This window comes from Eubalaena glacialis, chromosome 4, assembly GCF_028564815.1.
Source record: "Eubalaena glacialis isolate mEubGla1 chromosome 4, mEubGla1.1.hap2.+ XY, whole genome shotgun sequence".
In the NCBI taxonomy this organism is placed as follows: Eukaryota; Metazoa; Chordata; class Mammalia; order Artiodactyla; family Balaenidae; genus Eubalaena; species Eubalaena glacialis.
Genome location: NC_083719.1, coordinates 143,714,563 through 143,736,471, shown reverse-complemented (window position 1 = coordinate 143,736,471; position 21,909 = coordinate 143,714,563). Strand labels below are relative to the sequence as shown.

The window sequence follows — 21,909 nt, the reverse complement described above, 5'->3', positions numbered from 1 at the left end:
CTGAATTATCCTGGGGAAACTGAGACAACTTATCTTGTACACTGTACACCAAAGTAGAATTTTTAGAAGGCAGTTACCTGAATTGGGGCCCCAAGTACGCTGGTCTTATGCAGTAATTTTTTTTTCTACAAGATAACAGAACTTAGATACTGTACTTGCATTGTTGTTGAACTATTACAACATGGTGACAAACTAGCCAACACAGCTTTTGGGGCTGCTCTCTCTCACTCTAGAAACACAAATGAAGTTTGCACTTCTTGCTAGTTAGTTAGTTAGTTAGTTAGTTAGTTAGTTAGTTATGGCTGTGTTGGGTCTTCAGTGCTGAGTGCTGGCTTTCTCTAGTTGCGGTGAGTGGGGCTACACTTTGTTGCAATGCGCAGGCCTCTCATTATGGTGGCTTCTTTTGTTGCAGAGCACAGGCTCTAGGTGCGTGGGCTTCAGTAGTTGTGGCTCACGGGCTCTAGAGCACAGGCTCAGTAGTTGTGGCACATGGGCTTAGTTGCTCCGCGGCATGTGGGATCTTCCCGGACCGGGGCTCAAACCTGTGTTCCTGCATTGGCAGGTGGATTCTTAACCACTAAGCCACCAGGGAAGCCCTCTTGCTACTGTCTGACTATTGACATCCAAGACCAATTTTAACCACAGAAGATATGCAAAACATAAAGCTACTGTCAGAGAAGAATATAATTATTTACCATCAAGAAATAGTCCAAAAAGGAAATAGTTTGAATTTCTTCATTTATATGATTACTATCATTCACTAAGAATGTACAATGTCCAGCACGCACTGAATGTCTGATGCTGGATACAAACCAGTTGTTCTTACCCTGGCTGCACGTTAAAATTACCTAGAGGGCTTTAAAAAAAATATCAGTGCTGAAGGCTTACTTCTTAAGTTACTAATTTAATTAGACTAGGATTAGACCAAGACATTGATATTCAGTTAATTCTAAGGTGTAGCCAGGATGAAGAGCTACTGCAAGAGAGCATGACAGAGTTGCTTGAACTTTCTTTTCTGAATAAATAGCACGTTGGTAACTGCTCTCAAGCGAGTCAAATAAATGTCACTTACTGTAGTGTTTCAAGGTATACTGGAAATTCAAATTAGCATCATTTGCAATTAAGAGCCTATATCCTATTAAGATAACTTTATATCACTGTTTCCCAAAGTCTGGGACACCTGATGCTAGTACCCAAGACAATTTTAAGTGTCACATATGCATAGCATTAAAAGACATTGAAATCCATAATTAGAAAGTTTTTCTCTTTTAAATTTTCTTTCCGCTAATCCAATCATATTAAAGACAAAGTCTTAGTTACAACCATGTTCCCCAGTTCGCTAACCTACTTTCTAAAGAAGAGCAACAACAAGCTTAGCACCTCTGGTAGACAATAATGCATAACTGAAACTTGATAACATTGTTCTGGCTTCACTGTATTTCCTCTGCAGTTTTCTTCTGTTATGAAAAATGAAACTGATTTTCTGGGTTTAATTACTTTTAAGTTTATTAAATAAAATAATTAGATTTAAAAGACATTGGTTGGGACTTCCCTGGCAGTCCAGTGGTGAAGACTCCATGTTTCCACTGCAGGGGGCATGGGTTCGATCCCTGGCCGGGGAACTAAGATCCCACACCTGCTACATGGCACGGCCAAAAAAATTAATTAATTTTTAAAAAAAGACATTGGTTTATGAAAAATATTAAGTAAAAAAATAACCAAGTGTCACTTAGATGTGGCAAAAATCATGAAGGTGGTTGAATCTGGGGAACAATGCCTTGTGAATTTAGATTCCTCAGTCCTTCAGTTAATCAGCCTGTATTTTGAGACTCTTTTGTCCAAGTACAGTTGCGGATGGAAAGATGTGCAAAGTACAATGCTGACATCAAAACACCTCTCATCTATTTGGAGAGACAAACAAATACCTGAACAGCTAGAAAAAATGCAACACTTATTAACAGTGCAAGGCAATAAGAAAAACATTGTCACATGGTAGAACGTGACTAATCTCTGTTTGCTAGCACCTCCAACTTGATATGAATGAAGGTTATTTCTATCAGCATGCCTCTGTAATCAGTTCCAAATCCCAATTTCTATGGTAAGAATAATATTTTTCTCTAGAGCATAAAACATTTTGGGGAACTGATAAAACTTTTCATTCCTCTTCTAGCAAAATAGAAGGTAATATATATAAACATGCAAAATTGTCCACTTATTTACAAGGGGGCAACAGGTGGGTAGGAGAACGAATGTGTATTTCCTCACAGTCCATGAACAAGAGGTCAATCTGTTCCAAATTTAGTATAAAGGTCATTGAGAGCCAGTTTATAAAAATGAAGCCTGATTATATTGCATGCAATATCAACATATATTCAGATGTATATTCAAGTGTATCAAACTCAAGTGAACTTTAGATGTATTGAAAATTCATATCACTATAGTCTGTTCTATTCTGTCATAGCAAGAAATGAAATATTCTGATTTTGTTAATATACAGATGTTTGAAACTATGGAACAAATTTGTTCAGGTGGCTGACTGAATTTTCATTTTCATGTAGGAATTTTATCAATATGTGTACATCTGAGTGACCATGATTCTGGGAATTTTTCTTTCTCTACATTTTTTCTTTTCTCTTCCCTTGTTTCTTTTCTAGAAGATCGTGCTGTAGTCTTTAAGTTCAAGTCATACAAATTTGAAATTTGTTCCTGTGGTGTGGTCATTTTTAGAAGACTATTCTCAAGTTTTCATTATTTGCCTCTTCCTGGATAAAACATTTTCTGAAAATCAATGTGTTATCAATCACTTGAAAAAGTAAATCAAGTCTTATGTTTCAGTTTTGTTCCTCTCATTTCTCTTCCTCCTCATTCCCTCTACCTTCATTATATCAATAGTCCATCTTTATCTCTACATAAATTTACATAACTAAGAATTATGAATACTCCAGATCATAGAAGTTGTGTATTTATTCACTCATTTGTGATTATTCACAGATATCTCCTATGAGCTAAACACCATTCTCAGCATTTGGAATTGTTACTTTTTTTCCTATGAAAATATGGTAGATGTTTTTTAAAAAGTTCTGTGCTGGCAGTGAGCATAAGTAAGTATCCTATGGATATATTTTAGAAAGCCCAAAATTACTTTTGTTCTTAGAATTCTGGAACAATGTAAAACAAAAATCCCAATGGATTTGAAATCATCTTAACTTCACCCAAAGTTTAAGGGTGTTTTAAATCAGCATGCTGGTTTCATTAAAAAACTAAAAGTTTATATAATAGAAAAAAGGTCAGTTTGTGTCATTTATATTTTTGCAAATTTAGATCCCTGTCACACGATAGGTTAAATGCTTTAAATGATAAAGAATTCATATTACAAAGAAAATACCTTACGGGAATAACAACTTACTGTCTTTTCTCAGTAGTATATTTTTACCTTTTTCAATAGACTGCAAACCTATTGCACAAATTAACAAAGGAGCTCCCACAGAATCCATGCTTCTCCCTGCATCTTCCCTATCATTATTCTTTCCAGTCTTTCCAATATCCTCAGGTATATGATCACAAGTAATATCAAAGCAGATCCCATAACCATTAAGAAACTTCTGATTAATTCAATCAAGAGTGTACTCTCAAGTCAAATAGAGGAAATCACCATTTTGTCTGGAAAACTTGATGTGATCATATTTATGTAAGCATTTCTGAAAACAAATTATCTAGATAATTATAAAAGCTATTATTTCAGGACATAAGTTTTCAATTCTCCCATGCAAATCAGAGTGAGGTTGTTCAGTAATGTTAGATTCATGCTTAATCTTATACAAAATTGCCAAATTGTTCCCTGTTTTTTATTCCCACTAATAACGTATGAGAGTTCCAGTTGGTCCACATACTTACCAACCCTTGGTCTCGTCAGTACTGTTTTTGTTTTACCAATTCTGATAGGTGCGTAGTTTTATCATATTGTGGTTTTAATTTGCATTTACCTGAAGACTGGTAATGGTGAACTTCTTTTCATGTGCTTATTGACACCACAGTAACTGAGATGAATCTCAAAGGCACTACGCTGAGTGACCTATATGATTCTACATATATGACATTCTTTTTTTATAAATGTTATTTTAATTAAGTAATTAATTAATTAATTGGCTGCATCAGGTCTTCGTTGCTACACAGGCTTTCTCTAGTTGCGGCAATTGGGGGCTATTCTTCATTGCGGTACGCGGGCTTCTCATTGCAGTGGCTTCTCTTGTTGTGGAGCACAGGCTCTAGGTGCGTAGGCTTCACTAGTTGTGGTTGGCGGGCTCTAGGGCACAGGCTCAGTAGTTGTGGCACACGGGCTTAGTTGCTCCGTGGCATGTGGGATCTTCCAGGACCAGGGCTTGAACCCATGTCCCCTGCATTGGCAGGCGGATTCTTAACCACTGCGCCACCAGGAAAGTCCCATATATGACATTCTTGAAAAGAAAAACTACAGTGGTGAATAACAGAGCAGTTGTTGCCAGGAGTTAAGAGTGGGGGAAGGGTGTGGCTACAAAGGGGTAGTAGGAGGGAGCTTTTGGAGTAGCAGATAGAACTGTTCCGTATCCTGATTCCAGATACTGAATTATAAGAATTTACATGTGTGTTAAAATTCATACAACTGTCCACCAATATAGGCCAGTTTTGCTCTATGTTAACTTAAAAATAAAAACAAAGCTATTATGCTGTAAACTAAATCACTGAATTTTTCAAAATATTCTTTGACATGAGACTTTTGTAAAATTTTCTGATACTAAAGTATGAGGTAATTGAGTCTAACAATTTTAAAATCTCCTTGGGAGAAGGAAATTTTTATTAATAAAATGGTAGTGTTTTTTTGTTTTGTTTTTAATTTGGTACACAGATCTTTGTATCTCTTTCAGGCTCTTAGAAGGAGTATTACCCTCTGTGGTTCTGTTTTATGCAGGTTAAGTTCAATAATATATTTTCTGGATAGGAAATAAGTGTACATTTGTTAATGCTCCCTATGAGAATCTCTTAAAATTTAAAAATCATTCAGGGAAATAACTGCTTCCCCAAAAAAAACATATTAGTTAATTTGGAATTAAGAAACTATATTTGCCAGTTTTTAGATGCAAAGTATTTATCTTTATAAAAATATATGTTTAAACACAAGTTTAAATATAGCGCAATCATTTCATAGTGCCATAATTTTATGGCATTCATAATAATACCAAAAAATAATGACTATGTTTCAAATAATTGATATAATAGCAGAATCAATCATTTTGATCCTGCTAAGATTTTGTAGCAAGATGTAGAGCAACACTATATCTAACTCTAAAGAAGCTATAAGTCAACAGTTTAGTTAATTGCCCAGCAATTGAAAACGGGTAGGTAAATTGCAACCCTCACCATTCCCCAAATCATAGAGGCACACTTCTTCCTTAAGAATAAAACTGATGGGGCTTCCCTGGTGGCGCAGTGGTTGAGAATCTGCCTGCTAATGCAGGGGACACGGGTTTGAGCCCTGGTCTGGGAAGATCCCACATGCTGCGAAGCAACTAGGCCCGTGAGCCACAACTACTGAGCCTGCGCATCTGGAGCCTGTGCTCCGCAACAAGAGAGGCCGCGATAGTGAGAGGCCCGCGCACCGCGATGAAGAGTGGCCCCCGCTTGCCGCAACTAGAGAAAGCCCTCGCACAGAAACGAAGACCCAACACAGCCAAAAATAAATAAATAAATAAATAAATAAATAAAACTGATAGTATTATTATATGAAGTATTCCCCAGAATTCAAAATATTCACTATGGCCTCAAAGTTGCACCACAGGAAGCAGCTTTCTGACTCCCAAATCCTATATCCTGACTTTTTCATCCATGATCACTGCCCTCCAGCCATGTGGGCTATTTTTAGTTCCTAAACCACACCAAGTTTTCTCTCCATTCAGGGCCCTTGCAATCTTCTGTTACCTATAATGAGAGAGATCTTCCCTTCAATCTTTTCTGAATCTTGGCTGAATTTTTTTTAATACTCTTATAATCTCAACTTCTTATCCATTACTCAGAGTGGCCTTTCCTGAATAGTCTCTCTAAAACAATTTTTTCTTTTCTTCATCATAGCACACCTTTTATTCAACATTTAGCACAATTTGAAATTTGTTTGTTTACTATCTGCCTGTCCCTAGACTGCAATGTCTAAGAGGATTAAGAAGATGCCTGTATTTCTCCCTGCTTTATCTCCAGTCCCTAGTACAGTGCCAAACAAGTATTAGGAACGCAATACCTATTTATTTATGGCAGAAAGGCAGGAGACCTTCATAGGAAATTTGTCTTCCTTCATAGGAAGGAGGAAATTTGTCTACTTTGCATTTATTTTCATTCTGCATTTAACATAGTGCTTGAAAGCTCAACAAGAGTCAAATGATATCCCATGTTAGCCAGTTTCAAGGGGAAAATGGACAGAATCACATGGATATGTGGATTTAAAAAACGGTTGAGTGTAAAATGTCTATCTGCTTACACAAATTTACTTAGATCAGAGGCAATAACTGAAACAAATCAATATATATGTAGGATATTGTCTATAAGAATATTTATAAAAGTATGGTTATAATATATGATATATTATATATTATATATAATGTAGTGTTATGTTTTTAAAAGCATGTCTTTATTCTAAAATATACATTCCACAAGTGCAAGGACTGTGTTTGCCTTGTTCAATGCTATAGCTTCTGCATGCTGCATAGTGCCAGGAACACAGTCACTGGGGATTAAACGAAATGTGATTCACAAAATAGCAATTCAGAAGGACACTATTCAGGTCACCTGAGTCAGAGTGTATAACCCCTATCTTCAAACTTCTGCTTTATGTACATCTTCATTTTCCGAAATATTTCATTGATACTTAAACATCTATTAAGAATGTGCTTGGGAGATTACTTATAGTCTGAAGACAAGGAGAAGGTGGGGGCATAGAAGGGTGATTAATTGGAAAGGGCATGAGAAAACCTGCAAGTGTGATGGAAACCAATATATATTGGAAACTAATATATGTATGTATATATACATACGGGTGGTGGTGAGACCGGTGTACACATTTGAAAAAAATTTTATCTAACTCTACACTTAAATTCTCAACAGGTTATTGAATCTAAATTATGTCCTTATTTAGGAAAATATTTGTTAGGGAAAAAGTCTCTCTGCTATGTGGTGAATGAATCAGAAGGTAGCAAAACTGGCATCAGAAAGGTACTTTAGGTGGCTGATGCAGTAACCTAGGTGACAGAGGATGTTGAATTTCACTCTATTATCAGATCCATAAGGCACACAAAAAAATGAAGACTCAGTTATGACCTTGAATAGAAAAATATCAGTTCTCTCTTTTTTGCATATAGTTAAAGAAGCTGTCTTCAGGAAGAAGTCCCATGTGTCAGCACATATTTTATTGTTATTGGGACCTAATCCACATGTGTTAGGAATTTTATCAAGTTTTTAATACTGATCTAAAATGAATGAACAATATAGTCATTCCAGAAACTTATGGACCTTTATCCAATTTTCTCATCTTATACAAATTAAGACAGGGGACTAGAGAATTACTGAATTTTATTAAGAAACCCCTCTCCTGTACTTTCCCCAAATTTAGCGTTTAACAGGGGTGGAGAGACTATTTGTGTCTCTAGGAATATCCCCAGGAAATAAATAATGACCCTGTGGTAGTAACAGAAACAAAAACAACATGTAAGAGAAGTTTACTATGTGCCATGTACTATGTATTATGTCAATTGCTACTCAAAAGTAGCTTTTGAAGAATTATTATCTTCCTTTTTTTATATGAAGATACTAAGGATGAATGCAGTCAATAAATTTACTGAGGGCCATCAAGTAGTAAATGTCAAGGGTAGAAATATGAATCCTTGTCAAGTGTGGCTCCATAGCTTATGCTCTTAAGGACTACACGATTCTGTAGGATTTGTTTGGTTTTTTTTGTTTTGGTCACCAGCCATATATGCTGAACTTAGAGTGAGGTACTATGGAAAAGATTCTTCTTTTTTCCTTTTTTAAAAATTAATTAATTAATTAATTAATTAATATTTTTTTGGCTGTGTTGGGTCTTCGTTGCTGAGCGCGGGCTTTCTCTAGTTGCGGCGAACGGGGGCTACTCTTCGTTGTGGTGTGCAGGCTTCTCATTGTGGTGGCTTGTCTTTGTTGCATAGCACAGGCTCTAGGCATGCGTGCTTCAGTAGTTGCGGCACGTGGGCTCAGTAGTTGTAGCTCGCGGGCTCTAGAGCGCAGGCTCAGTAGTTGTGGCACACGGGCTTAGTTGCTCCGCGGCATGTGGGATCTTCCAGGACCAGGGCTCGAACCTACGTCCCCTGCGTTGGCAGGCGGATTCTTAACCACTGTGCCACCAGGGAAGTATCTTTTTTCCTTTTTTAAGAGACGATAAATTTCAGGGAAAAGGAGATGCAGTTTTTATTATTTAATTAAACAGTAATTATGGAACATCTATTAGAAGCAAGACACTTCTCTAAAAACCTGGAGTATAACAGTGGAAGAAACAGCATCTCTGCTCTCATTAATCCTGGATTCTAGCTGAATAAGACAGAAAATAAAAAGTGAAAATAATAAATCAGTAAGCTACATAATAAAAGATTTTCTACTTAATTATTGAAGACTAAGGAAAGGTAAAACACAGAAGAGAATAAGTGGAATTGTGAGTATAGGGTTGAGGGACGTTTGCAGTATCACATTGATTAATCAGTGTAGGCACTGAGAAGGCAATATTTGAGCAAAGATTTGAAGAAGGTGAATTAACTAGTGGATATCAGGAAGAAATGAATTGCACGGGGAACGTAATATTAAATATACTTTCCCCATTTTTATCATAACTGATGTCCCAGAACTGAGAAAAATAAGTGAGAAGTGTTATATTCTCATTTAACACAAATGTGCTAGGCTGCCAAGAAGAGGCAGAACTTGTTAGAGAAGGCCAAAAACCAGTCCTGGGTTCTTTTTCCTTCACCCACTTTGGGGCCGTAAAATAGAAGTTTAAGGATTCAATAAGAGAGCAGTTCTTGTGGAAAAAGTTTATTGGCCTAAGTGTAGAAAGTACTGTGCAGTTTCATATCCCCTCCTCACAGGGATACATGTTCCACCTCTACCTCAAGGCAACTGAAAAACAAAGTCAAGAAACCCACTCATAGATGTCTACCATTTAGGTGAGACTACCCGGGGTAATTGCTATCTCTACCCAAAACAGAAAACTTGCATATCTGCTTCTTAATGCTGTTTGAACACAGGGTAGAGAGAGAATTCTTAGCAAAATTTGGCCTGTGATCTCTATAATTTAAGCAGTCCAAATGACTAATGTAGCCTGATTTTTTCTGAAAAAGTCTAAAGGTGATAGGCTGGTTTGAACAATCCCAACAGTGAATCTGAGTGAGAAAAAGACCTTCATTTTCTGAAGCTGACAAGCAATTTTCCTGAGTTTGTTTTTCATTCATTCATTCCTGCTGAGCTAAATGGATGCCAGAAAAACAGTCATGCTGAAATCATCTTGAAAATACTGTCTATTTGGCAAGAAAATGCTAGTAGAAAGTCAGGGTAGATGCATCTTTGGAGTGGAGCTGAGGGCCTGTCATAAAACATCAAGCCCCCATACCGCATGACCCATGTCAGGGAAGAGTGCAATTCTAAATGTCCCCAGGAGGAGGAAGGAGGAAGAGGGTTAACTCCATAGAATCCATCCAACCCCCCAGGAAAGAATGACTAAGCATGTAGGCATTTTTCACCCAGAAAGTACAATAAGATCTTTCCGCAAAGGTAACTGTCCTTCCTCCCTCCACTCTAATCTTGAAAAAGCCAAAAGCAGCATAATAAAAAGAGAAGAGGAGCCTAACAAAAAAAATGAAGAAATAGTGTCAGGCAGGCAGCAGAAATCTTAGGTCAGGGTTGATCAGAGAACAGAAAAAAATTTAAAATGAGTGAGAGTTTGAAGGATCAATTTAGATGAGACTTTAATACCTGAAAATGAGATCATTATAAACTCTAAAATGAAAGAAAAATTCATTGCTTTTACGTTAGGTATTGTCCAGGTGTGGGGAAGAGAGATTCAATAGATGACGTTTAAAGAGAATCATAATTTCTAGACCATAACTATCTAAATCCAGCATGTTCAATAAATCAGTTACTGGAAAATTCAGGCATATTTTAAGTATCATTTCATAATAGAAGGCATAAAATTAAAGATTTTTAAATTAATAATAACATTTAAACATGGCCGTATTTCTGTTATCATTCACTTTCCACATTTTTAGGGGTGAACATTACATACTACAATATACCAATATCAATTAAATGTCTTACAGATATAAAACAAATGGTGGTTATAGGGTTAAGGGACTTCCCAAAGATAATTTAGTTTATAAATTATACCATACACAAAAATAAACTCCAAATGGATTAAAGACCTAAATGTAAGACCAGATACTATAAAACTCTTAGAGGAAAACATAGGCAGAACACTCTGACATAAATTGCAGCAATATCTTTTTCGATCCATCTCCTAGAGTAATGAAAATAAAAACAAAAATAAACAAATGGGACCTAATTAAACTCAAAAACTTTTGCACAGCAAAGGAAACCACAAACAAAATGAAAAGACAACCTACAGAATGGGAGAAAATATTTGCTAATGATGCGACCGACAAGGGATTAATCTCTAAAATATACAAACAGCTCATGCCACTCAAAATCAAAAAAACAAACAATGCAATAAAAAAAGTGGGCAGAAGACCTAAATAGACATTTCTCCAAAGAAGTCATACAGATGGCCAAGAGGCACATGAAAAATTCTCAACATCGCCAATTATTAGAGAAATGCAAATCAAAACTATCAATACAATGAGATATCACCTCACACCAGTCAGAATGGCCATCATCAAAAAGTCAACAAACAATAAATGATCTAGAAGGTGTGGAGAAAAGGGAACCTTCCCACACTGTTGGTGGGAATGTAAATTGGTGCAGCCACTATGGAGAACGGTATAGAGGTTCCTAAAAACTAAAAACAGAACTACTTATGATCTAGCAATCCCACTCCTGGGCATATATCTTGAAAAAACATGGTTTGAAAGGATATGTGCACCCCAGTGTTCATTGTAGCACTGTTTACAATAGCCAAGACATGGAAGCAACTTAAATGTCCATTGACAGATGAAGAAGATGTGGTACATATATACAATGGAATATTACTCAGCCATTAAAAAGAATGAAATAATGTTATTTATAGCAACATAGATGGACCTGGAGATTATCATACCAAGCAAAGTAAATCAGACAGAGAAAGACAAACATCATATGCTATCACTTATATGCAGAATCTAAAAAAAATGATACAAATGAACTTATTTACAAAACAGAAACAGACTCACAAACTTAGAAAACAAAGTTATGGCTACCAGGGGGGAAAGGTGGGTGGAGGGATAGATAGGGAGTTTGGGACTGACACGTACACACTGCTATATTTAAAATAGATAACCAACAAGGACCTACTGCATGGCACAGGGAACTCTGCTCAATATTCTATAATAACCTAAATGGGAAAAGAATTTGAAGAAGAATAGATACTTATATATGTATAACTAAATCACTTTGCTGTACACCTAAAACTAACACAACATTGTTAATCAATGATACTCCAATATAAAATAAAATAAAAAGTAAAAAAAATAAATAATGAAAAATTTACCTGGATGTAGAATAAACTAAAATTGTCTAAATTTTTATAATTTCTAATAACTTGATTAATAAAGTATGGGTTTATGAAGGTTATGAAGTAATTATTTAAATAATTTAAGTAATTAATTAAATAATTTGTTGTGGAATTTAATGAAGAATAATCAATTTCAAATGTACACTTTTTTAAAATTCAAGAAATTTTTTCTGAAAATTATTAAGAATTAATTTTAAAATAAAGAATGCAGATTTTTATTAATAAAGTTAAGTTAAAAGGAGGTAATTTAGTTAAATGATAATTTTTACCTGGAATCATTGAGATGTTGTTATTGACTTTAAAAATTATCACTTAAAATTTTCCCTCTAAGAAATACTAAGGAAAATTACTTTTCTATTAAAAATAGGAAATATCTGAATACTACCTCAGATTTAAAGTGCCTTGTTTGTTCTTTCTTTTGGAATAATTTAAGAAGAATATATATTTACTCAATCTCTTTAATATAATGGGAAAAGTATTCTTTTATGAGATTAAAAAGGGCATTATCCAAAGTTGCAGATTTGTGTGTATGTGTGTGAGTATAGGACACCTTGCTTTTAGAATGATGATTATTTGAAAGGAACTAAATACACACTTGCTAATTCTAAGAATAAGATGAAGGGGGATACCGGAAGACAAAAGGTAAAATAGATTAAAAAAAAAAACAGTTGATAATTTATTAACATTTATTAACATATAATTACTAGCATCTATTCTCTTGCTGAAAGATTATAATTTATCAATATTGAAAAGTCACTGCGGGAGTTCCCTGGTAGCCTAACAGTTAGGATTCCAGGCTTTCACTGCAGCGGCACGGGTTCAATCCCTGGTCGGGGAACTGAGATCCCACAAGGTGCTGGGTCTCCTTCTGTACACATTTTTATAGGTCATACACAGTGCATTTTGCATGAAATTCTAAAATCCCCAAAATATTCATTGTATTTTTCTTATCGTATTATATCCAAGTCCGAAATTAACTGACGTTCACAACTGGTATTTATATTTAAGATGGTCATGTGTTTTTTCCCCCTGTTTGATTGTAGTTGACTATTTATATTGGATTGACAAAGAACCAGAGAAGATGTCTCAGTTGGAAGTGGTGGTAGGAAAACAGATCTAGTTTTATGCATATATAACTTGAAGACCTACTGGATGGGGGCGAGTGGAGCAAAAGCCCATCAACTGGCCATTGGTTAGTAAATTTAGTTTGTGTTAAAATAATGTCATAAATGACGTGTTACTTTATTTAATTATCCTTAATATAGTTCTTGTCTATTACATAATTTTTTAAACAGTAAAGAAAAATAGTTTTCAGAACATTAAAAAAATTTTCACCACTTTTCTTCCCCGAAAATACCCTTCACTTTTCAAGTGACAACCTCTTCAACCGAGGGCAAAAAATCCAGCAAAGACTATTATAGCCAAGAAAAGAATGTTGAAATATTAAAACTGACCAATTAGATGATTGTAGATCAGTTTCAGCTAGTTTGTGGATCTCACTCAGTTTCTCTAGCCTATGCTTTCATCAAGTTAGAAAGCTGATATATTCTCTCATAGCACCGTATGACTTTCCTGTGTAGCATTTACCTGAGTTAAAACTTAAAAATTATTTGCATATCCATTTGATCATTGCCTGCCACCCCATGAGATTGCAAACTCCATGATGGCGGACATCAAGACTTTTGCCCCATAATTATATACCCAGTTCCTAGAACAGATCTGGCTGCAATACTATTCCTTTACTGAATTAAGAATTAATTCATTTCTACAGTTTATATCTAGAGATTTTCCCTCACTTATTGTATTTCAAATGTGTTTTCAAAAGCAGTTTATATAAAGGGACTGTTAACCTGCACAAAAGAACATAAATAAGAGTAAGTCATTTATCTCTTCCTACCAAGATAATATTGAAAAGTTATATTCAGTTTGTTTTGGCCATTTTATTTAAATATGCCTAAACAAATTACAGAACTTGATATTTATCTGTCTCACCACATAGACTTTGGTTCTACTACTATACTTGAGTTCATGGCAGGGTTTCAATTATTACAAAGGACCTTTGCTTAAAAAGCATTCTTTATTTTCCTCACTATTATGTTATTTGGTATTCAGATGGTTTTCTTTATGAATGGGTGGAGAATGTAATATCAGCGCTACTTACTTAGCATTTACACGGTACTTTATCTATAGAGTTCCATAATGATTTTTATAATAATATAGAATTATTACCATATTTTGCCCTCTTATTTCATAATACAGTGGGGATTAATATGATTTTGAGTTAAATTTTATTTTTACCCTAAGCCATGAATGTATAACTTAAAAGGAGGTTTTTATTTCCTTTTAAAAGATGTGTATTCTCTAGAATATGGAAGAAATGAATAGCAAATAACTTTCCCAGTAAAGCAAACTGGAGAAGCCTTTTACACCTCAAAACAATCCAAGTATTTTCTTACTTTTACAAAGAAAAAGGGTGACTATTGTTGAGTGGTGTGGTGTATTGCACTAGGAATGTGGCTGGGAAAGTCTTAACCCTTGCTCTACAACCAACATTCAAGAAGACTTGGACAAGTCCCATAACTGCTCCATATCTCATTTTTAACAGCTATCAGAAAAGTAAAATGTTATCTTCCTCATCTAACTTACAAAGCTATAGAGAGAATAAAAGTGTGCACGAAAATATTCTCAGAAAAAAAAATAAAGCCTTAATTTCTAGAAAGTGTAACTTTTTATTCCTCTAGAAATTAAAACTTAAGCACTTTGATATTAAGTTTTCACATGCCACAGTTAATCAAGCTGTTGCTCGTTTGACTGAGGTGATTAAAAATGTCAACTTTAAATATCTACATATTGAAGATAGAGATATCCAGATATTGAAACAGTAACATTATTTCTACTTTAATATTCAGTATGGTTGCCTCAACACAGAATTTCTGTAGGAAAACTATGGGACAACATTGAGCAAATTATCCTATAAATTTTCTCAGTGGACGACAAAGTCTCTTCTTTGAAAATGGGATGACAAGCAGTAGTTAAATTTCTGGGTAATGACTGAATTGCAGATTAAACTATGCTTTATTTACACATAACCATTAAGAAAATATACTTTCTTAATATATTTTTCCCCAGGGACTAAATAATATCATTCAACATGTTATTAAACTCATAAAACAACTGAAGAATGGATTATTTCTAAGCATATCTGTTTAGAGCTTTCAATCAAAATTGTGAGGTAAATTTAAAAATGGAGTGACTGATGGGACTGAGGACCTCAAACCACACTACTATGTAGATTCAACATTTCAATTTATTCAGTGGGCTGATTGGATGTAAGGTATCTGTTCTAACTTCTATTATACGAAGGTGAAATCAGATAACTATAAAAACTAAAATTGATTGGTATCTTAATAATCTAGTCTAGTTACTACACTTATGAGCAAACAGTACTGATGAAATGAAACTGATCAAAAAATTCAGAAGGAATAAAACAAAACAGAAAACACAAAATAAAATTCAGAAGATCATTAGTGACACATCTAAAATATAATCAGTTATCATTATCTTGTATGTATATATACATTTTACAATATTTTTTCAGAGAACAACTCCAAATCATATTTTATTTATACAGAAAAAGTGTATTTAGCAAAAGATACACTGAGATCAGAGTGGCTATGGCCCAAGAGACAAGGCAGGAAGGTGAAAGGCCTTCTGAGATCCTGCTATGGGACAAGAGGTCTGGGGCAAAGTGGTGAAAAGTACTGGGTAAGTGCTGAGTTGGGGGGGGAGGGGGGAGGGGTGCTACAGAAGGGAGAAAGCTCCAGTTGCATCAACACTGTTGGCAGGTCATGCGTGGAACTCACAGTGACTCGCTGCTAACTATGGCGGGGGCGGGAGGGGGGGCGGGTCGATTAGCGCTGCTGACTGGAGTGAGAACCGTGTCCCGGTTCCTGGAAAGCACCCACCAAGGGACCCAGGAAGGAACCCCAGGATGGTAGGAAGTATATATAAATGTATACACCTATCATTATAGAACTCTGTTTCTATCCACATACATAATTATCATTATTTGATGTTACTTCTAATTATCTGTTGCCTTTAAACAAGTCATTTAATCTCTCTGTAATCTTGGTTTCCAAATCTGTCGAATGTGGTTGACAACAACTATGTCGCAGATTTTAGTAAAAATTGTGTGTGTGTGTGTATATATATACATGTTATGTATAATATAATTATATTTTATGCATTTAAAATATATTATATAACTTTTGTATATGTTAATTAAAATCTATTATATTTTAATATTTATATATTTAAAAAATTTGATTCAGTGTATGTATATACATGACACAAATAGATTGGAAAATCTGAAAATATTATATTGTGACTATCTGGTTTCTGACTTTGAAGACATCACACGGATCTCTTATAACCCAGTAGCAGAGGATGAATTCTTTCTTTCACATTTACCTGAACAGGTAATGTGCCCATCCCAAATGAAATCCTGAATTTTTTAATTGTTCTGATACCTGGGTGGTCAAACAATTACTGAACTGCACTAACTATAACTTTTTACCAATCTTCTGTGATCACTGAATTCAGCAGAAGTACTTTGGATGACCATGTAGGGAAGGAAAAATAATTTTCCTTCTACTCTTCTAGGTTCTTGGTTGAGACATCCTTGTAATAAAAAGATTCACAAGAGGAAAAAAAAAAAAAAACAAACAGAAAAGTAATAACATGTATATTTCCTGTATACATGGGAGATACTCAGAAAGCTGAGTAAGTCCTTCAAATGGCCCAAGCCATCATCTTAAATACCATCTCCAGCTAAAGACAAAAGAAGATGTTGGGAGTAGGGGAAGCCAGTTATGGGAGGTTGTCAAGTAAAGCACAGTCAACAAGGTGATGGTCGTTAGGCAGATTTAAGTCCCTGCCTTCAGCATTGGTAAGTTTCTAGGTATTTAGCCAAACTCTTCTTTCTGGTACAGGGAGGGAGACACCCTTAAAAATGGAGATTTCCATTATAAATGTGAATTCCTCTTACAAAAGGGTAACTTCCACTCAGTTTTAAGCTTCACCTATATCTGCTGTTTCTTAAAAATAATCAGCCTTAAATAATCCTTATGCCAAAGAGGCATATTTTGGGTTGGCAAATTCTGCTCCCCTTCAACAAGTATATGTCATTCCAATAAAGCCTACTTGTACTTAAGCTGTGGAAAGTCTGTCTTGGAATGACTATGAAGTTATGACGGTGAGAAGTAGCCACAGGCTTAGTAAAATAATATTTACAACAAAGATAAAGTCTCTAAAGTCAGTCTTAACATTCTTCCAATTTGAGCAGAAATACTTGATATGAAGCAAATTTTAAAATGTGGAGAACAGAGACCTCTATCACTAAATATTCTGTAATTCAATCATTTTGAGATTAGGTATTCTAAACTGAGTCTAGGATATCAGAGACACTGATGTAACGAATTTAAATTAAAAGCTAATTTTTAAATTCCTGCCTACAATCCAGATATTTTGTCTAGAGGGTAGTGGGCAGCTGGATCCTGGGAAACACTGGGTGATAAATATTTTTCTTTTTTTTTTCCAGATAGATGTTTGCCTCAGGGTAGACTATTTGAAATGTTATGTCTATAAGCAATTAAATATGCTGAGGAAGTGATTTCATTTTTCTTTTTCTAATAAAACCAAGTGGAGAATTTGGAAGGATAGTAAATAACAAGCTTGTATGGTTCAAGAATCATACAAGTTTAGCAAGTTTCCCAGACCATTTCTATGATAGCATTGTATATAAGATATGTGGCAGTTTAGATAGTTTTGAGTTTCAGAAATTAACTATCCCACATATAAGAAGAGATATTAGCTATTAACATCCTCACTCCAATGCTTCATATTCCTCTTTGTTTTACTTTTGTAGAGACACAATCTAATGAATTTAGTCATTTTAATGAGAGAGAAAAATATTCTTTGGAGTTATATAAATGAAAAGTCATTTAAATGTTTCTTTTTTTTTTTAATTTCCCTTCAAGTTTCTAGGTAGTTCTACTACCACTGTTTACCCCAAAAGCCTTTTTAAAACTGCTCCCAGAATCCCACATTTTTCTAGTCACTTGTCTTTCTTCAAGATCAGCTTCAGAGATCAAAGCTCCTATTTTCATCCAGCTCTATTCAGCCATTCAAATGGCTTTTTTTTTTTTAATGGGATTGCAGCAAACTGAAACTCTGATCACATTCTCTGCACCAAACTGCAATGACTCCATTCTCTGTTATTACTGAGAAAATGTGAATATCCTCCTATTGGAGAGTTTACATGACACATAACTCCCATTATTTAGAGCTGTTTAAAAAGCTCATCTAAGCTACTATGATAAGAATTGAAAATTAAAATGTATCACTAAGTATTACTTTTTACATGATAGTTGGAAAAGAAAAGGTGGGACTGTTGCAATAAGAAGACATCTTAAATATGATAGCATTAGGAAAAATAATAAAATTGCACATTTTAGGTTAAAATAAGACCATTGGAGTAAAATATATAAAAATATTCTCATCTATTCAGTTATAAAGTTCTTTACTAAGATGGATGTAAGTGTGTAAGAAGGAAAGACATATTTCCCTATGTCTTGACTAGATTTTAATCCACAGGTTTCATAAATGGTAAGAACATGAGAATGATATTTTCTATCAACAAGCAACTATAAATTCTCTAATGTCTGAAACAAATTAAGAGTTACACACAACATTAAATAGTAAAATATGTGTGCAAATTTTAATTAAAAGCACTGTTTCTCCAGTATTCCACTAAAATGTATTACACATAAACCATTTCCAGTAAAAAGCCTTCTTCTGAGAAAACTACTTAATCTTACACTCTTAAAGAAAATATATTCTAATTTTATAGTAAAGGAGGAAGGTACGAAAAGTGCTGGTAGAATTAAGCAGGCCCCTCTCTCTGCTTGGAAACCCCAAAGACTCCAAAGAGAGACTTTCACTTCTTGTTTTGCTTGGGTCTCTTTTTTACTGAAATCTGTACTTCCCATTACCTACTCTAGAGAATGGAGGACCAGTGAAGTTAACTAGAAATTTCCAATAAAATAAAATAATCTTTTAACCCCCATCCCTTTTATCTCCCTTTGCTACAACTACTACATAAGAGTGTCAACTCCCAGGAAAACCTTAGGGCAATGGCTTGATTTCTTCTATAGCTAGTTTTTCTTTCTTTCTCTTTCTTTCTTTCTTTTTGAGCAGATTTGGGGTAATATTTTTAGAGCTTTATTTCAAAGTGACAGTATAGAAGAGTGCAAGTAATATAAGTACAATGGACCTCTGGAAATCCTGATGGTACGTGCTGGGCAGGGGGGTTGTTTTGGTGGGTGGATAAATGATGAACTATATGTGAAGGGATAGTTCTTTGATACCTTTGGCGCAAGGAAGTTCAAAAAAATTCAGGTGCAAAACACTTCGCAACACACACCTGCTCAGGATTTTGGGAAATCCATCGTCCCCTTTCCCATCTTTTCTATTCAGTGAAACAAGGCTCTAAGACATTAATGCATAACTTCACAATTTTGGCATCACATTCACCTGGCTCAGCATATTTTTCAACACTGCAAAGCCAACTCTTTTCCAGACATATATCCCTCCATGCACTGATTAACTACATTCTCTACCCCATGCCCAGCAATGCCCCTCCTATCTCAAGGAGGGGTTAGGGATAATCAGAGCAGGGTCCCCAGATGTCACTAGTGCTCCTTGGCTCCATCGGCCTTCTCTCTATACTATAACGATGTCCTGTGTAGATGTAAAGTTGTCCCGTGGGGTTAGACAAGCCTCGTTCCATTTGGCCCCGACAGGACTGCTGTCCCTGGTGCTGAACCCTGTTAGCCCACCAGGGAGTCTGCTGCCAAGTCAATGGGGCTGGATAGAAAACCTGGCTGGCTGATCTTAAGAATGCCCAGGTGCAGGAACAAGCAATACTTTGGATACAGGAACAGAACCCATTCCCCCCCACCCACCACACACACACAAACAAACACACATGTCTCCCGGGTGTGCGCCAGGACCCCATTTGCAGTTTTCTCCTCCAGACCCGCACCCAAACGCCTCCAACATGGCCTCAAATGCCGGCATGTATCAGCACAGCCCACCTAGACATCAGATTGCAGTCCTATCAAAATGCTACTCCCCAAACACAAAGTCTTTATGACGTTAGCTTTTCCATTCTAAAACAAATAAAGAAAATCCAATAAATTAATAAATAAATGAAAGTGACCTTTCTCTCTCCTCCCTTTTTCCCCGCCCCAAATATTCACATTCCCCTAAATTACAAAGTCCCAAATCCTATAGGAGTCTTTTAAATCTGGGTGGTCTCCCGAGTTCCTCTGTCCCCACCCCTTCCCCCAACCTCTCTGAAACAAAACGACGCCGAAAAAGGCATATCTTACCGCGGGTAGAGCGATAGCAGGAGCAGAATCCACACCGTCATTTTCTGTGAAAATACAGGAGTCGAGTAGACTGAGCTTCCTGTGCTCCATATATTTGTCGAACTCATCGCTTTTTTCTTTTTCTCCCCTGCCTCTAGCCTCTAGGTTGCAGAAGAATCCCTCCCCTTTGTATTATTATTATGCTTATGAACTGATGGTGGCTCCCCCCACCTGCCTCTAGTAGGTCCCGTCACTGGGGAGCTGTATTTGCTAGCAGCTTCGGGAATTAATATTCAGGGGGCAGAAATAAGATCAGCACAAACGCTTGCAGATACCATCAAAGCGTCAGCTCAGGGAGCAGCTTCCAAGTCCCGGGGAATAATATAATTGAGGCAGGGGGAGGGTACAGGGAGAGATGCACAGGAGACAAATAAGGGAAAGGGAAACGCACGCACACTCGTACACATACTCATGCCCCCACGCTCACACATACTCCGCCAGGTCCATCAATTGAGGTTTATTTGTTTGATTTGTTTTGATTTTTCTTTTAGAGGGCAGCAGGTGTGTGTGTGTGTGTGTGTGTATGTGTGTGTTTAAAAGAAATACTCGAGTCTCTGCGTGATTTAACTATCACGCAGATTAACTATGAGGTCAAAGTGGAAGCAATGCGCGCTGCTGCAGCAGGAATTAACACATGCGTGGTGTCTTTCCAGCGCCTTTTAACCCTTTACTGCACACAAAAGTATGCAAGGACGGGCTTTCATGGGCACAAGAGGTGCTTTAGGAAGAGCATATACTATATCACCAACGACAGAAGGTTTCTCTCTTCAGATCTGCCAAGAATCCTTATTTAAAATCATGCAATATTAGAAATCATGGTTGCATTGTAGAGGGAGGGGGAGCAGGCGGTGGGGGAGGATTGGCTGTTTCTCTGTAAACCATCCCGTAAGAAAACAGATTTGGTGAATTTTCAATTTTAATGAAGGGAGAAAACATTGATAGAATTGCAAAACAAGAAGAATCCATGATCCCCAGTACTCACTCCTTTCTCCGCTCTCCATCCGCAGTGAAAATGTACAAATACAAACTTCTTGAAGGTTGAAGAAAATAAATGCGTGAAAATCGCTGCCTGAGTAAAGTCTATAGACCACAAAATAGGGGGCTGCTCTTTGAAAGGACAAAGGGGAAGGTCAAGAGGACATTAACAATATAAAGGGATTTCTGTTTTTGCTCTGTGGGATTTGACTTTTGTTATTGTTGCTCTGCTTGGTGACAACTCTGTAAATTTCTGGGGTGGATGAGTGGTGTTAGCATGCTGCCTTCTTGCCTAGAAGGTTACCATGGATACTGATACATGGGAGATATCCCTTTATGCCAACCTAGCTCATCCACCGCAGAGGAAATCCCATTCACTCATCATGGAGAAGAAAGTGGAGGAGTGTTTCAAGGTTCCTGCAAAATTGAGACCACAGCAAAGATGTTCATGTAGAAGTACAAGTGAAGAGGACCAATCAGACCCCTTCCTGGAACACAGCAGGGAGTCATTTCAAAACCAGTGCCTTTTCTACGAGAAAGTCTTCCAGGTAGGGAACTTGAGTAAGGAGTCCAGGAGGCATAGAAATAGAACATGGGATGAGTAGGTGCACACTTCATCTACAATCCTAAAATATACTTAAGGAAAGCAGAGAGAAGTACTGGTGGCTTCCTTGAGGCTGA

At 36.2% G+C, this 21,909-nt stretch overlaps 1 protein-coding gene across 5 annotated transcripts in view; it reads right to left on the bottom strand.

Moving 5' to 3' along the window:
* GABRG2 (gamma-aminobutyric acid type A receptor subunit gamma2) overlaps positions 1 to 20,321 on the bottom strand; it is a 122,858-nt gene extending 102,537 nt beyond the window's left edge. For all 5 annotated transcript variants that reach the window (XM_061188420.1, XM_061188422.1, XM_061188421.1 and 2 more), the window contains exon 1: positions 20,215 to 20,321. In XM_061188420.1, the coding sequence (XP_061044403.1) occupies positions 20,215 to 20,321 (107 nt within the window). The remainder of the gene's footprint in view (positions 1 to 20,214) is intronic.
* Between the last annotated feature and the right edge of the window lie 1,588 nt (positions 20,322 to 21,909).